Source organism: Ursus maritimus (genome assembly GCF_017311325.1).
Source record: "Ursus maritimus isolate PB19 chromosome X unlocalized genomic scaffold, ASM1731132v1 scaffold_X1, whole genome shotgun sequence".
NCBI lineage: Eukaryota > Metazoa > Chordata > Mammalia > Carnivora > Ursidae > Ursus > Ursus maritimus.
In genome coordinates, this window is record NW_024423319.1 from 30132919 (window position 1) to 30150486 (window position 17568).

Here is a 17568-nt window from a genome sequence, read left to right on the forward strand (position 1 = left end):
CTGACTTCATGAAATACAAATGCTCTATCATTTAGGGAAACACTTTTCAAATTTTGCATTTTTTAAAATTTGAGGGGTTGAACTTCCTTGAAGTTTAATTTACTTAAAATAATATTCACCAATTTTAAGCGTACAATTCAACGAGCTTACACAAATGCATGCTGTCACGCAACCACCACCACAACCATGATAAAGAGCATTTTCACCGTTCCAAAATGTTTCCTGGAGTCTCTCTGCAGTCACTCCCTTCTCCCCACCCCTGCCCCTGGCAATCATTGATCTGCCTTCTATCACTAGTTTCACCTTTCCTAGGATTTCATATAAATGAGATTGTACAGCATGTACTCTCTGTCTAGATTTTTTCACTCAGCATAATCATTCTAAGATTCATTCATGTTGACAGACGTATCAGTTCATTTTTATTGCTGAGTATTATTTCATTCTAGGAATGTATCACATTTTGTTTGTCCGTTCGCCAGTTGAGACATCTGAATTGTTTCCAGTTTGGGGCTATTATAAAAAATGAATAATTAGCCTTTTTCAAAGCGGGGGAAAAAGCGTAAACCCATCTAAAGCAAGTTGGGTTATATTTTATTTTCTCCTCCCCGTGAGGCGTGAGTACCATGATAGAATCCCTTTACTTAAAAAAGGATGAGGAAAACAAATCTCATACATTTTGGTCATATTACTCCTTTAAATATCAGTGAATGGCGAATGTTTATCTGTGAATCCTAATCAATGTCAGGAAAAGAAATTCCAAACTGAAAGTACACTTTAGAGTCGATAATAGAAAACACGAATCTAAAAAGAAAGAAAACGCAAGTCGTTCCCCCAGCGAGGTAAACTTTGGATAACATCGGGTTACCTGAGGAACACGAAGCCTACACACCGAGTTGTGTTTTTTTTTTTTTTTTTGCAAAACCTACCTTTTGATCTGAAAAACACTAAACTTTCAAGAATAAAGACTTCACTTACTTACAAACAGGGACACTGAGAAAACTAAGGCTCCAGAACGCCCGGCCAGAAGCGGCTAACTACTTTGTATGCCGGGATTTGTAGTCCGCGAAAGAGTCGTTCTAGCAAGATGGCGGAGTTGTTAATGACGTGAGAAGAGCGGCCCCGAGGGAGTATGCGCCGCGAGGGGATTGGGCGGTGCGGGGATTCGACAGGCGGGAAGTTAAGACCAGGTGCTAAAACCTTTCCTTCAAAGGAAGCCTGGTGCCCTGAAGTCTCGCGAGATCCTGGCGGGGCCCAATGGAACGCGGGGCCTGGCTTATCACTAGGGGCGTTTGTTGGGGGCGGAGCTTGACCGGAGTGGGCCGGGCGTCGTAGGTGCCCGGCGTAGCGGCGTTTAGGCCGGGCAGCCGCTGTGAGGAGCGAAGCCGTGGCCATGAAGGAGGAGAAGGAGCATAGGCCTAAAGAGAAGCGAGTAACCCTGTTGACTCCCCCGGGGGCCGCAGGCAGCGGCGCTGGGGCTTCGGGGGACGGCACCAAAGGGGAAGATAAGCAGGATCGAAATAAGGAGAAGAAAGAGGCGCTGAGCAAGGTGCCTGGCCGGCTGTTGGCCCGGGAGAGGGCGGGACGGGTCCGCCACCCGCGAGGATGGTTGGGAATGGGGCTGCCCTCTTCCTCTCCCAGTTTGCGCTTCTGTTTCTTCACCTGAGTGAAAATCGCGTCACCCTGTCTTCATCCATTCGTCCAAGATGGGGTGGGGGGAGCCCCTTTCGGCCAAGTCCCGGGGTGCGAGTGAGGGAAAAGGGGGGATTCCCAGACGAGAGGTTTAGGTCAGAGCTGTGAGACGATAGTGGGAGGGGGATCGATAGTAAAGAGAATGAGGAATTAAAAGGTTAATTGGGGGGAATTATTAAATAGTGAAGGGGCCAGCAGGGGTGGGGGGAGTTTGTGATAAAGAGTATTAAAGGAGGCGAGTTGAGTGAGAGTGGGGGGATTAATGGTCGGGCGCCAGGTCAGTTTCATCCTATTTGGGGAGCAACGAGGAAACTTTTAGTATTCCTTAGAGTTTTGAATTCTTAACGCTGAATGAGGAAGGATTTTTGTTTTAGGATGTGTCGGATGTGGTAGGGAGATAAGAAGTCAAATGTTTATGGCACCCAGAAAGACTAGGGTTAGCCTACTAATTTCTTGCTAATACATCTATTGAAAAATGGGTGCTAGAAAATGATGCGAAAACCAAGTGAACTGTGGGGCTTCCGTTTAACAGAACCTAAGATTTTTCTTGCTCCATGCAGTTCTCATTTCTAAGAGTTTATAAAACAGCACTATTATTACGTTTGACTAATTCTGAGCATCTAGAATAATATTCTTCTGGGTTTTTATGAGTGAGCTCATCTTTTAAAGACCATCTGTTTTCAGGGACAGTGAGTCTTTCAGGTATGACAGAAAATGATTTGTACTAATTTTATTTTTCCTTATTCATTTCTTAAGGTGGTAATTCGGAGATTACCTCCCACTTTGACCAAGGAGCAGCTTCAGGAACATCTTCAGCCTATGCCAGAGCATGATTATTTTGAGTTTTTTTCTAATGATACTAGGTAAAATGAATAAATAAAAGAGGGCGGGGGTAAATGAAAAATTTTCTTCCATTCTTTTTATCCTACTGTTTTCCATTTGATTTTTGAACCTGTCTCTTTAATATATGCATACTTGTAATTCAGCCAGACACCTGCAAGCACATTTACATAATTGCTTTCCTCTCTGCAGTCTGTATCCTCATATGTATGCCAGAGCATACATCAACTTTAAAAACCAAGAGGACATTATTTTGTTCAGGGATCGCTTTGATGGTTATGTATTCCTTGACAATAAAGGTGAGTCCTTGTCACTGAAGGGGAGTTTCTTTGTCATTTGTATGTTTAAGACAATGTGTGTATCACAGTGTTTTCTCAATGCCTTCATAGCTTTTCTAAAATTCTGGGTGATAAAATGTGCAACATTTGAAGAGTTTTACACATTTGCTGAGCTTACTGCAGTCTTATAAACAGATGTGTGACTTTTCACAGCCCTTGGGTATTTTTATTAACCTGTTACTTCTGTAGTTTGATCAACGGAATGAAATTGCCACTGTTTTCTCTTCCTGTGGCAATTTTTTTTTTGCCCTGGATTAGATGATCTGTTGTTTTGACTATTTACTAATTTTAGCAGTAATACTGATAAATGACTCTTTGAACTTGTACAACACATTTTAAATATTTACATGTCATCTTGCTTCAAGGACCAACATTTATTCATTTTAATTTAAATCCTTTAAGCCAGTAATTCCCAGTAAGAATACTGTTCATCTTTCTAATTTGTATTTGTACTTAAAACATCGACCTTGATGATCTCCCACTTTGTATCCAGGAGTCTATAGGGAAGAAAAACTTCAGCCTTAACTCTTTTTATTTATTATCTGCCACTTGCAACATTTAGCCAGAAAATGTCCAAGGTGCCATTTACCACTTTTCTTTTGGCTTTGTGATCATAGGTAAATGACGTGTCTTTTTGTTGGGCTTTTTCTCGGTATTACTTCAGAGTTGATAAAAATGAAATCTTTGTCAGGGAATATGCCAGTAAAAGTTGAAGGATTGCCACTGTGTTTGACCAGCTTTTATTAATCCCTGCCCCTCTTTCCCCACCAAAAGCAGTTACTTCTCCACTCCAGCTTTATTCCAGTAGATAGCAATGTGTTCCTGAAAATTTGAGTTGTGTTTTAACTTTTTCCGCTCCTTCTTACCCTTATATTTAAACACGTGATGAATCTTGTCAATTTATTGTTTTTAAATATCTTATTCATCTGCTTACTAATACTTTCACACTGTGTCCTTCCCTCCTAATGTTTAGACAACCACTGTCTCTAAACTTACAGAATTTTCTTTTCTTTTTTCATTTTTGTGTAACTTAGTCTGTTATATTGCTGTGAAATTAATGTTTTTGAAAATACTGATTAAAGATAGCAGTTGCAGGGGGAAAAAGTCCAAATTCCTTAGCCTGGTAGAGTCCTTCAGAGCCTGGCCTCACTTCTGTTTTTGTTTTTTTCAGCCTCTCTTCCACAGTTCTTTCTGCTTCAGTCTAGTTCATCTATTCCTTCTCAAATAGATCAGTTAATAAGCTAATCTGATTCTGCATTCACTAGGATTTACAAAATCATGTTTCCTCCCTGATCGCTTTGTGATGCCTTCTGGTCATTTCTACTTATTCTATTCTGGCTTACATCTACATGCCAATGATAGTATTTTATACCTTTTATGACATTATTCTAGAGCAGGGATCTGGTGTATTTTCATTTTCCAGCAGTCACTTGGTTTTTTGTATTGAGATGTAACTCACCAAAAAATTCAGTGGTTTTTAGTATATTCACAAAGTTGTACGACCATCACCACCATGTGATTCCAGAATGTTTTCATTACTCCAAAAAGAATCCTGTAACCATTAGCAATCATCTCCCCTTCTCCCTCTTCTGAACATTTCATACAAACAGAATCATATAATATGTAGCCTTTATGACTGCCTCTTTTAGCATAGTTTCAAGATTCATCTGTGTTACTGCATATATCATTACCTGATTCATTTTTTTGTTTACATTTTTAAATGTGGTAAAATACACATAAAATTTACCATCTTAACCATTTTAAGTGTATAGTTCAGTAGTGTTGAGTACATTCACACTGTTGTGCAACAATATCTAGAACTTGTTTATCTTGCAAGACTGAAACTCTATACCCATTAAACAATAAATCCCATATCCCCATTTCTCCCTCCTCCCAGCCCCTGGCAACTACCATTCTATCTCTATGAACCATCGTTCTGTATAAAGTTGACATTCTAAGTACCTCATATGAGTGAAACCATATAGTATTTGACTTTCTGAGATTGGCTTATTTATTTAGCATAATGTTCTTAAGGTTGATCCATGTTGTAGGGTGTGTCAGAAATTCCTTTTTAAGCCTGAGTAATAGTCCATTGTGTGTATATGCACACACTACATTTTGTTTATCCATTTCTCTGTTGAGGGACATCTGAGTTTCCTCCACCTTTTGGCAGTTGTAAATAATGCTCCTATGAATGTGGGTGTACAAAGATCTGTTCAAGTCTGCTTTCACTTCTTTTGAATATATACCCAAAGGTGGAACTGCTGGGTCATATGGTAATTCTATTTTTAATTTCTTGAGGAACCACCATATTGTTTTCCATAGCAGCTGCACCATTTTACATTCCTACCAGTAATGCACGAGGGTTCTAATTCTCCATGTCCTTGCCAACACTTGTTATGCTCTGTTTTTTTTTTCCTTTAATAGCTACCATTCTAATGGGTGTGAGGTGATACCTCATTGTGGTTTTGATTTGCATTTCCCTAATGATTAGTGAGGTAATATTTTAATCTTTTCGTATGCTTGTTGGCCATTTGTATATCATCTATGTAGAAATGTCTATTCAAGGCCTTTGAACATTTTTTAATTGGGTTTTTTTGTTGTTACTGAGTTGTAGGAGTTCTGTATATATTCTCTATATTGACCCCTAATCAGGTAAATGATTTGCAGATACTTTCTCCCGTTCTGTAGGTTGCCTTTTTACTCTGTTTTGTCCTTAGATGCACAGAAGTTCTTAGTTTTGATATAGTTCAGTTTATCTATTTTTCACTTGAATTGCCTGTGCTTTTGGTGTCTCCTGGTGTATTTTTTAAATAACCACTTTAATGAGGTATAATTCACACACCATAAAATTCACCTTTTTAAAGTGGTTTTTAGTATATTCACAGAGTTGTGCAGCTATCACCACAATCTAATTTTAGAATGCATTCAGCACTCCATAGAGAAACCCCATATTCATTAGCTGTCATTCCCCACTCTCTCCCAACTATGCCCCAGCTCTAAGCAATCACTGATCTTCTCTGTATCTCTATAGATTGTGCCTAGTCTAGAGATTTCTGATGTATTTTTTAAATGAAAATTGATTTGTAGATTTTTTCCCCCACAAATCAAAATAACACACTTAGAAGTTGAATTTAAATGAATATTTTACTTCCCTGCCATATCTTTTCATTATGTTATCAGTGTGAATTTGGGGCTCCTTTGGTAACACATTGATTTTAGTTGTGCCCATGTGATTTATGCCCATTGGGAGGGCCTATTCAGATGACTCCCATCAAAGGAGGCCTAGAGAGCGGTGGGTTGACTCTTGTATCCACTTTTTGACTTTTTTTGGTTATAGCAAGTGTGGTATTTTTTCTAAACAGGTCAGGAATATCCTGCTATAGTAGAATTTGCACCTTTTCAAAAAGCTGCAAAAAAGAAGACTAAGAAAAGAGATACCAAAGTTGGGACTATCGATGATGGTACAGTATAGCTCTAGTTATGTAATGCTATTGCCATGGGTTTTTTAAAAATACTGTCTTTGTGGGAATTAATTGGATTCCAGTCTTTTAAGTAGGAAAACATATGGGATAAAATTCATGAGAAATGTAATTTACTGATGAAAGCTTTGTTTAATCGTTAGAATGGAAGTGGGTTTCCTGTAGAATTCCCACTCTTCCGGCTACTGCCATTTCGTTCCTCCACCATCAAGCAATATATTATTGACTGTTGAGCAGTAAATTACCTTTGGTTTGTTGATTAGAAGACACTGGGGAAAAATGAGATGTATCAAAATACAACTCCTTAAGGTCTCATACTGTTTTATGATGATTTTTTTGGTTTCTGTTTTTATAAAGAGGTTTATCATTGAGAGCTGGGATGGAAAAATTTCTATACTCAAGTAACTCAAGTAACTTAATATAAAGTAGCTGAAGTGGCCTATTTTTTTTAGGCTTTGACTATGTAACTAACTGCACACATAGTAATTATACTGAACTGGAATAGAGGAACTGGAAAACTAGAATAATTGCCATGTGGGGTAAACTGGATCCAGATTTTGAGCTCTGTATAATGTTATGTTAGATAAAGACTTAGATGTAATATTTTATATCTGACTGACATTTTGCAATCACCTAGTTTGATTTCCATTGTTTATTATAGTGGGTATTTTATAAAGAAAACATGGAAAAGATTCAACACACAGGTACTTAATGATTATGCCATAAATTGACATCTGGGAGACTAGATCAGCGACATGCTCCACAGTGCGTAGAAACTCCACAAATACAAGCAATGGAATGACTCAGATGTGTTACCCTTTCTGCTGTCAGATGCATCTAAAAAACAACTCCAGGAATTACCATCAGCTCCAGTGCAACATCTAGGACCTCAGTTTATCTTTCTGGAACATCTGATTTTCATATGTTGGGTTTACTTAAAACAAGGTATACCCATACAGGAATTGCTTACATGCTGTCTATAATGCTGTGAAGGTCCCATAACTACAACTTTTAGTTCTCACATAAGTGTGACTTTGGGTCAGTTGGAGCAGTGACTTTTAAAAGCAAACTACTTAACATTCCTGTGGTGTCCAATTATCCCTGACTCCATGTTACACCAGACTCCCTTAGTGTGTATAGGGAATAGGAGTTCTGAGAGTAAGGGACCAATAAAGCCCTAAATAGTCTAGTGGGTATGTTTAGGTTTATTTTTAATCTTCCATGATGTAGAAAGTTTTTTTTAAAGTCTATATTTTCTGTTTACTTGAACAATGATTTAGATCCAGAATATAGAAAATTTTTGGAAAGTTATGCTGCAGATAATGAGAAAATGACATCTACTCCAGAGACACTGCTAGAGGAAATAGAAGCCAAAAATAGAGAATTAATAGGTAAGTGGGCAACAGGAATTAAGGACAATGGCTTTTTCCTCTGAAGACTTGTCTGACTCCTACTTCTGGCATTTGCTAGCTATGTGACCATGGGGAAGGCACTGACTTTTCTGAGACTCTGTTTCTTCTGCCGTAAAATGCAGATAGTCCCTGCCTCACAGGGTTATGTAAATGCATTCATAAGATGGGGAAAATTCTCTGTGACCTATTTTAATGCCACATAAATATAAGTAGAAAAAGTCTGAAGACTCATGGGACCTTTAGATGTTGGTAAGCCTTTGAAGATCAACTGGTATTTTCTAGTAACAAGCAGCTCACATTCCTGAAAAAATTTTGAAAATATCAAAAGATGAAATTAGCTACTGCAAAATTGGAAACTTCTTGAGAAAGTCTAGTTTGGATGTTCTAGTAGTAAATTGTCACCCTTGTAGTAATAAATGGTCACTCCTCCATCAGCTCTAAACATAAGCAAAGCCTCAGACCCAGGATTTCCATTCCTAGGAATTTATCCAAAGGATGTATGCTTTCAAAAAGCTAACTACAAGGCGGGGTGCCTGGGTGGCTCAGTCAGTTAAGCATCCCGACTCTTGATTCCGGCTCAGTCATGATCCTCAGGATCATGAGTTCGAGCCCTGCACCAGGCTCCACACCTAGCATGAAGCCTTCTTAAGATCTCTCCCTTCCCCTCGCCCCTCCCCACTCATTCTCTCTCTCTAAAAACAAAAAAACCCAAAACATTTTTTAAAAATTAATTACAAGACTAGATAGCATTATTCAGAATATTGAAAATCGAATTACATATTCTCCTAAAACTTTTTTTTTTAAGATTTTTATCTGTCCATTTATTTGAGAGAGCACGAGAGAGAGCACGAGTGGTTGGGGGGGGCGGAGGGAGGGGCAGAGGGAGAAGCAGTTTCCTCGCTGATCAGGGAGCCCATGGGGTCCAGTCCCAGGACCCCGAGATCATGACCTGAGCCGAAGGCAGACGCTTAACCAACTGAGCCACCCAGGCACCCCTAAAACGGTTTTTATTAATAGATGCAGAGTATAAGGCCATCTGATAATTTCTTTAGAATGAATTCCCAGAAGTGGAATTGTGGGGTCAAAAAGATTAGATATTTTTAGCTCCTTCTTCCAGTTTCTTCCCAGTTGAACAGATTTATAGTCCCATCTGTAAACAAGAGAATGTCCTTTGCACTCAATTCTCACTGACACTGGGAATTACTCTTTTAAGAAACTGTTTTAATTTGAATTTCTTCACTTTTTAAAAAATTTTAAATCCTCAGAATTGAAGTAGAATATTGTGAAACTTCTTTCTGATAACATACTTGTGAACTATTTTAAGGGGTATACTTTTCCCACCTTGGGTGGTTGGCAGGGAATGTCAGAAAATGGAATCCTTTCTAGGGGTTGATAAGTATTATTAATAATCTGTTTACATTTATGTAGCTAAAAAGACAACCCCACTTTTGAGCTTCCTGAAAAACAAGCAGGTAAACCTTTTGTTTTTATAGTTCTTTCAATACTTTTATTTCATTCGTTCATAGTCTGTAAACATACGAGCATTGGGATCCTAGAGGAGAAATAGCTCCTTTTTCCACCATTATTCTTTAAAGTTTTGGCTTGTTGGCCTTACTCTCTGGCCCTCTTCTTCAGTCTGGTTGTTGGACCAAGGATTCACTCTGCAAACCCAGAGAGAGTCTTTAGCTTGTTCCAGAGACACTCCCTTGAATTTGTGAAAGCCTCTGGAAATATAGCAAGGCAACGGTGGGAGACTCTGATACTAGCAGGCCTTGGTCTTTGTTCTCATATTCACAATGGGGTGGGGAGGGGTTAATGGTAGGGTGCCACTTTGTAGAAAGTAGGAAGGAAAGACGATCCAGTTTAGTGGGTGCTCACCATTCCTTTGGGATTAAGTTTTTGGTGATAATTATCTTGTTTGAAGGCTTATGTTGATGTTTCTTTCCAGAGAATGAGAGAAGAAAAAAGAGAAGAAAGAAGGAGGCGAGAAATAGAAAGGAAAAGACAAAGAGAAGAAGAGAGGAGAAAGTGGAAAGAAGAAGAAAAACGAAAAAGGAAAGATATAGAAAAGCTAAAGAAGATAGACAGAGTTCCAGAAAGGGACAAATTAAAGGATGAACCAAAGATTAAGGTATGAAAATAAACTGACCGCATGTTGCTAAAAATTGCATGTATCTACTTCTTTAAATATGCATGCATCTTGTGTTGGTGTGAATATAGTGTTTTTGGTTTTGTTGTTGTCTTTTTTTGGGGGGAGGAGGTGAACCGATAGGAATCTTTCCTCTAAGGCTAATAGTATTATTTTTTAAAATCGGAGATAATTTAAACAGATTAAGTAATTTACATGATATTTCTTCAGTGAAGATCTGCGTTATTTTTATCATTGAGAATGTTCAATGTTTGGATGATTATTCTCTCAGTTCTTCATAAGTAAGGGCTTAGGGCTGGCTGGCATGAATTATGGGTTTTATTCAGCTTTTCCTTCATATTTGATACATGAAGTTGCCTCATCTGTTTGTTTTCCACTGTCTTCAGGTACACAGGTTTCTGTTACAAGCTGTGAATCAGAAAAATGTAAGGACCAAGTACATGATACAGAGCACCTAGTATCATGTCACACACACAGGTCTTAGTTGATAATAAGTCCTTTCGGTGGTGGTGGTAGTGATACCTGTAGAAAACTCCTTCAGACTGACTTGAGTCTTCTTAAAATCCGAGTCATTTTAAATTCTACTTTAGAAGGAAGCCCAGATGACTTCCTGATGCTCTGCTGGGTACCCAGAAGCTTCAACAATATACAGCTAGAGGACAACCGTGCCTGAATAGCTCTTGCTCTTCATGTGCCTCTCCTGACTGGCTGCCTTGTGGGAGTGTTAGGGATAGATATCCTGTATCACATGCTTCCCCTCTCACATGATTCTCCACGTTACCTTCTTTCCTCTACCTGGGAATCTGTGAGTGGCAGATTCTGATTAACACACTGCATGTAGGAAGGGGAAAACTTGTAGAAAAGTCCCAGCCTTACTGCTTCCCTTCTGAGGGCATGGCTTAGGCAGCTCTTGCTCCACAAACTTCCCGGGGAAGTACTAGTACCTAGTACTAAATGTCACAGAGATGGTGGCAGGGTCTCCTCCTTTTACCTCCTCAAAATTAAGCAGTTTACGTGGCCAGGGTTTGTTCCCCCAAGGCTCTCCCGGGCTCATTATTGGCGGTAAGGAGCTTGGCAGTGGGGTGGAAAGGTTCCCATCTTAATTCCTTCTAGTGATCTCTCTCTCTCCCATGCCACAAGTGACCTGACTTGCTATTCCCATCAGCAAGGCAGAAGGTAGAGCCAGCCAGACTAGAAACATTCATTAATGTTCTTAATACAGTAATGAACATCCTGGCTTCTAACAAAGATGTTCATTAGAAAAATAAGAACACTTCCAATGAAACGTGCACATGGAACCCTCACTTTACATTGGTGCCTCCTCAGTGTCCAGTTTGGACTCGCCATTTGCAGTGGCTATGTGCTGAAATACTTCGTGCTTAAGTCTTGTGGTGCTTTGCCTTTTGCTTGGTGACTTGTGTGTGATGCCTTCACCCTGAGATGAAACTTTGTATGATGCCTTCACTCTGAGACTTGAAATTCTTCTCTTTTGCCAAAGAATCTCTCTGAATATCCAATGCTTGGGGGTATTCTAGAGAGGTTTGTGGCAGTGGTGTGAGAAAGAAACTATTTTGTTAGCAATTTGGACTTTATAAAGCACGTTTATTTGAGAATTGCATTCTGTCATATATATGTGTGTCTCATATATATATGTATGTATGTGACATTGAGCAGAGTTCCTACTTAGTAGAGATGGAACTTCACTGTTCTATGAGGTCTTTGGGTTTTTAAACCAAATAATGAAAATTATGATCGTACCATCATAAGTATGATATTCTCAGGCTCAAGGCAAAATTATTCTTGCAATGGATCTCTCCTTTGGTGACAAAGGTATTTGTCATTCCAAGTACTACAAGAAAATAGTCCAGTAGTAATCTGCCTAGCATTTTAAATTTGTGGCATATTTTCTCATCAAGTTATATCGATATGCTTGCTCGCTACAGAGGGCGTACTTGGAAATGTTCACTGAAAGGTTGCCCCATCTAAAGCCAAAGGAGTCTTGATCCTATTGCCACAAGTGATTAAACCACTTCGAGTGGGTAACACTTTCGCATTAATAGCATCCTTATAGTCAATCACTGCTCTTATGCACTAGTTATTCACCTGTAAGTTTAAGAGTACCTGCAGAAAGAGGCCTTCTATAGCCTAGATTTAAAAATATTTAGTATATTGTTCTCTTTGTGAGAAGCAGAAGAGAATGTCCTACGCTTCAAAATAAGAACAAATTTGTTCTCTTTAAAGCTACTCAAGAAGCCAGAAAAAGGAGATGAAAAAGAATTAGATAAAAGAGAAAAAGCCAAGAAACTGGACAAAGAGAATCTGAATGATGAAAGAGCCAGTGGGCAGAGTTGTACACTGCCCAAGCGCTCTGATGGCGAACCTAAAGATGAAAAGCCTAAGAGGTCAGTGGTTGAGGGCTCTTTGGTACACTTGTTTTCAACGTGTTTCTGCGTGCTAGTTTTACTGCCACGTCCCAGACTCAAGCCTGAATTATGAGGGGTAGGGGGATAAGGAGGAAAGGTTTCAAATATTCTAGCATCTTAACCTGGGCGAATGACTTCTGGCGTGTGCTTTTTTTTAACTGTTTTTCAAAACGCTAGTATTTTTTTACTTTGCTCCGAAAGTGCCACCTCACTGTAGTGACCAAGTCCTAATCTGAGCACTCGTGCACGTGTGACTAGACCGGCTTTGAGGGTGCCAGCTCAGATCTGTTTCCCGTGCAGGCCCGAAGAGGACAGTGGCAGAGACTACAGGGAGCGGGAGCGGGACTACGAGCGAGACCAAGAGCGCATCCTGCGGGAGAGGGAGAGGGAGAGGCTGAAGCGGCAGGAAGAGGAGCGCCGCAGGCAGAAGGAGCGCTACGAGAAGGAGAAGGCTTTTAAAAGAAAGGAAGAAGAATTGAAAAAAGAGAAAGAAGCAGTTCGGGATAAAGGAAAGAAGACTGAAAGTACAGAATCAGTAGGCAGCTCAGAAAAAACTGAAAAGAAAGAGGAAGTGGTTAAGAGAGATCGCATAAGAAACAAGGTGCTGCTTTTCGTTATATCTATTTTCATGAGGATTTTTTTTTGTTCTGCAAGTGTAAAGGAAAGGGCTAGCTCCCTGTTTATGACAGACTTTTTAAAGGGGAAGTTGAACTATCTGCAACTTTTTCAGTCTCAGTTGGGTCCTTTTATTAACATTGTAGAAATTTCAAACATACACAAAAGTAGAATGGAGAAGAATAGGACACACCCATTAGCCAGTTGCAACAGCTACCAACTCATGGCCAATCTTTCTACTCTACCCGATCCCTACCTCTCCTGGATTCTTCCCTTTTTTTTTTTTTTTTTTTAAGATTTATTTATTTGAGAGAGCACGAGCAGGGAGGGCAGAGGGAGAGGGAGAGAGAATCTCAAGTAGACTCCACACTGAGTGCAGGGCTCGATCTCACAACCCAGAGATCAGGACCTGGGCTGAAATCAAGAGTCAGACGCTTAACCGACTGTGCCACCCGGGGGCCCCTGAATTATTTTCAAGCAAATCCTAGACATACCATCTTCTTTAAATACATCAATATTAGAGACAGATTCTTTTTCTTTTTTTCTTTTTTTTGTTTTTTAAGATTTTATTTATTTATTCAACAGAGATAGAGACAGCCAGCGAGAGAGGGAACACAAGCAGGGGGAGTGGGAGAGGAAGAAGCAGGCTCATAGCGGAGGAGCCTGATGTGGGGCTCGATCCCATAATGCCGGGATCACGCCCTGAGCCGAAGGCAGACGCCCAACCGCTGTGCCACCCAGGCGCCCCAGATTCTTTTTCTTAATACAACCCCAATAGCATTTTCATACCAAAAAAAATAATACTAATTCCTTAATGTCCTACCTACTGAGTTGTTTTTCCCAGTTGTCTCACTAATAACTTCTTTAGAGGCTCTAAACAAGGTCCACAAATTGTATTGTATCCTTAACTCTCTTTTAATCTAAATAATCCCCCCTCCTTTTGTTTTCCTGCCATTTATTTGCTACAGAAACCGGTTTGTCCTGAGGACCTATCGGCTCTAAATTGGTTGGGCTAATTACATCCCTGTGGTACCATTTAACATGTTTCTCTATCTTCTCTGTTTACTTGAAAACTAGTAGTTATATGTAGGGCAGGGGTCAGCAGATTTTTTCTGTGAAGGGCCAGATGGTAAATATTTAAGGCCTTTTTGGCCATATGGTCTCTATTTTTTTTTTTTTATTTTTTTTTCAAGATTTTATTTATTTATTTGACAGAGATAGAGACAGCCAGCGAGAGAGGGAACACAAGCAGGGGGAGTAGGAGAGGAAGAAGCAGGCTCATAGCAGAGGAGCCTGATGTGGGGCTCGATCCCAGAACGTCGGGATCACACCCTGAGCCGAAGGCAGACACTTAACGACTGAGCCACCCAGGCGCCCCCTTGGCCATATGGTCTCTATTAGAACCACTAAGCTCTGTAGGAAAGCAGGCATAGATAATATGTAAAAGAATGAGTATGGCTGTGTGCCAGTCAGACTTTATTCATAAAAACAAGTGGCTCCTCGCCTCTAGGCCTGAATATATTCACACTCCGTTTTTGGCAAAAATATTTCATAGATTGGGGCGCCTGGGTGGCTCAGTCATTTGAGCATCAGACTCTTGATTTCGGCTCGGGTCATGATCTCAGGGTTGTGGGATTGAGCCCCGCATCAGGCTCTGCACTTAGTGGAATCTGCTTCTCTCCTTGTCCCTCTCCCTCTGCCCCTCCCTGTGTACTGTCTGTCTCTCTCTCAAATAAATAAATAAATAAATCTTAAAAAACAAAAAGAAAGAATACTTCAAAGATGGAGGGGCGCCTGACTGGCTCAGTCAGTAGAGCATGTGACTCTTGATCTCAGGGTTGTGAGTTCAAGCCCCACGTTGGGTATGGAGATTACTTAAAAATAAAATCTTAAAAAGAGAATCCTTTATAGATTGTCTTGTGTACTTCCTACTGTATCATATCAGGAAGCATGGGACATACGGGTGTCTTTCTAGTGTAAGGTTCTGATCGATAGCAATTGTGTTGTGGTTATGGAACAGGGTGTCCTTGTTCTTCGGATATACAAGCTGAAATATTTAGAGATGAAGGGTCGTGATGTCTGCAACTTACTGGCAGATGGTTCTGTAAACATATGTATATATGAGCACTAGAGGCAGAAGCAGCACATGATAAAATGTTCATAATTGTGAATCTTAAGGGTATTAGGTATTCGTTGTACAAGTTTTGCAACATTTCTATAGACTCAAAATTTCTCAAGGTGATAAAGTTGAAAAAACAACTGATCAGCAGGTTCAGGTATTGTAAGCCTGATCCATCTAGTATAAAAATTTTTTTGCCTTAAATTCAGTTTATACAGGAAAGGCAGGATAAACACTTGATCCTTTCCCTTTATGTACCAGCATTCAGAGTAATGAGTTGGTGTCCCAGCCACTTCTAGGTAACCAGTGAGTTTGTTTTGTCTGTAATAATTTGTGGATTTAGAAATACTTGGTATATTCCAACTTGTTATTATCAGTTATTGTCCTTGTTGATGTTTACATTGTTCCATCTTTGCACAGTGGGAGCCCCATCATCCATTTCTTTAAATACTATGCAGGAATCTTAACCCGTTTCAACATTTCATCTTATAAAAATAGTGAAACATTTTGCTGGAATTATTCAGTTGAGAATAATGCTTTAAGGCTAACTTTCATACACCAGGGAGAAAGAGTAAGGAAGGCTCATGTAATTTTTTGTTGAATTCTAAAAAGGGCCTATACATCTAAGTTTTCCAGGACCATACTGTCATAAACCACACACGTTACTTGAACTGAGAGGTGCATGATGACTTTATTGAGGCTTATTTAGGAATTTGAGATCTAAAATGCCACCTAGAGAGTCTCGGGCTGGGGTGTTAAGTCGCCGTACACGAATTAAGAAATAATCATGTTTGTGGCAAGTTGCATGGGGTCTGAGCTCATAATTTCAGGGAGGACTTTGCATTCTTTATTACTGTTTTACTCCTAAAATTTTCTTATGTGGTAGTGAATGTTAAAGTCAACGTACTGATAGGGAAGAGACAGGCAATGGCTGAGGTTTTGAAGTGAAGGAAATTCAAGCTAATTCAGTTCATCTTGAGATGGTTAAGAAAACTAAATTTATTGAAAACGTACAATAGGCATATAAAATAATACTTACAAAATGGTTGTTTTTATTTGGAGATGGGGAAAGGAAGTGGGCAGTTAGAGGCAAATTAACCATCAACACTGTTAGGGACTGTGCCCTCACATTTTTGATCTTGTAGGAGTTGTTTTTGGTATATATCAGTACATAGGACTCAGAAAATCCCCTGTAAACGTTTAGTAGCAATGTTGTAACATTAACATTTAATTTTATTTTAGGATCGCCCAGCAATGCAGCTTTACCAACCAGGAGCTCGAAGCCGAAATCGACTCTGTCCACCTGATGACAGCACCAAGTCTGGAGATTCGGCAATAGAAAAAAAGCAGGAAAGTGGTATTAGCCATAGAAAAGAAGGAGGAGAGGAGTGATAAGTCCAAAAGGCCTTAGGTGTCCTGACTGTCTAGGCAGCCAAAGAGCATGTATTAAGCAATCCAGAAGTGCCTTCAGGGCAAAGGAGTAGAGAGAGAGAAAGGGGATCGCTGTGCTGGTGGGGTACACTGCAGAGGAGTATGTTTTTTTTCTTTGCGTCAAAGCAGGAACCTGATCGCAGGTTCAGGTTGGAAGTTCAATTTCATTTTTTATGCAGTTCCTACAAATTAATTTTCAAGTGTCAGATAAAGATGAGGGAGAGGACATGCATTGCAATTTGCAGGCGGGAAAGGTCAGGTGAGGACTTAATTAGGTTGACACGAAGAGGGGGAAAAAAGACAGCTGGTTCTAAAAGCAAGGTTCTGTTAAATCCTGGATTGAATTTTCTTAATTTGAGTGGAACAGAGTCACTGTGAAGTCTTGTTCAGATCTAGTTACATTCATTGTTGGTGATACCTGTTGACTTTGTGTAGTGTAGATGCAACAAGCATGTAATTGTAGTACAAGGACAGTGGAGGATATAATAAATTTTTGCCTGTACAAAAATTTTAATAGTCATGTTGTGTCTATATCCTGTGTCCTAAAGTTTTAGGATTAGTTTTAGTTTTTTGTTTGCTTATGTGAGCTTAGCATAAAGAGTATTTTTAAACATCTCCTTTTGCCTTTAGCAGTTTTTATATTAATAAGTAAAATTTAACCCTTGTTTGGTTCTTGACAATCCAGTCTTTGTTTTAATCTTAGGTCTCATGATCTGAGCGCATACCCTCTCCAGGAAGAAAACTGTACCAATATTTGTTCCTGTCAAATAGCAACTTTTAGTCCTGGCTTGTTTTGCATTGATGTCAATAAATACCAACATCACCCAAGTATGAAGCTAAGTGTATTTGTTAACGCTACTAGATAGCTATTCATTTTGAGACATTAAACTTTCAATACGGAATTAAACCTCTTGGGTATTTTGAAAGGGGATGAAGGATACTCATTTCTGTCTTCCTAGCGTTATGCCTTTATTTTACCCACCAAGAAGATCAAATCATGGTTCACTACTCTTGTTCCACAAGAACCAAAATGTTTGGACAGCATCCTTGAGCTGCTGCTTAATGTTCAT

At 39.5% G+C, this 17568-nt stretch overlaps 1 protein-coding gene across 1 annotated transcript; it reads left to right on the top strand.

The window, feature by feature from the left end:
• The first annotated feature begins 1293 nt into the window (after positions 1 to 1293).
• Positions 1294 to 17326, top strand: UPF3B (UPF3B regulator of nonsense mediated mRNA decay). Its single transcript, XM_008706973.2, has 10 exons — positions 1294 to 1546; positions 2446 to 2552; positions 2722 to 2828; positions 6233 to 6331; positions 7630 to 7740; positions 9190 to 9233; positions 9710 to 9892; positions 12152 to 12312; positions 12634 to 12934; positions 16310 to 17326. The coding sequence occupies exons 1-10, from the start codon at positions 1391 to 1393 to the stop codon at positions 16457 to 16459; spliced, it is 1419 nt and encodes a 472-aa protein (XP_008705195.2). The 5' UTR covers positions 1294 to 1390; the 3' UTR covers positions 16460 to 17326.
• Positions 17327 to 17568: the final 242 nt, after the last annotated feature.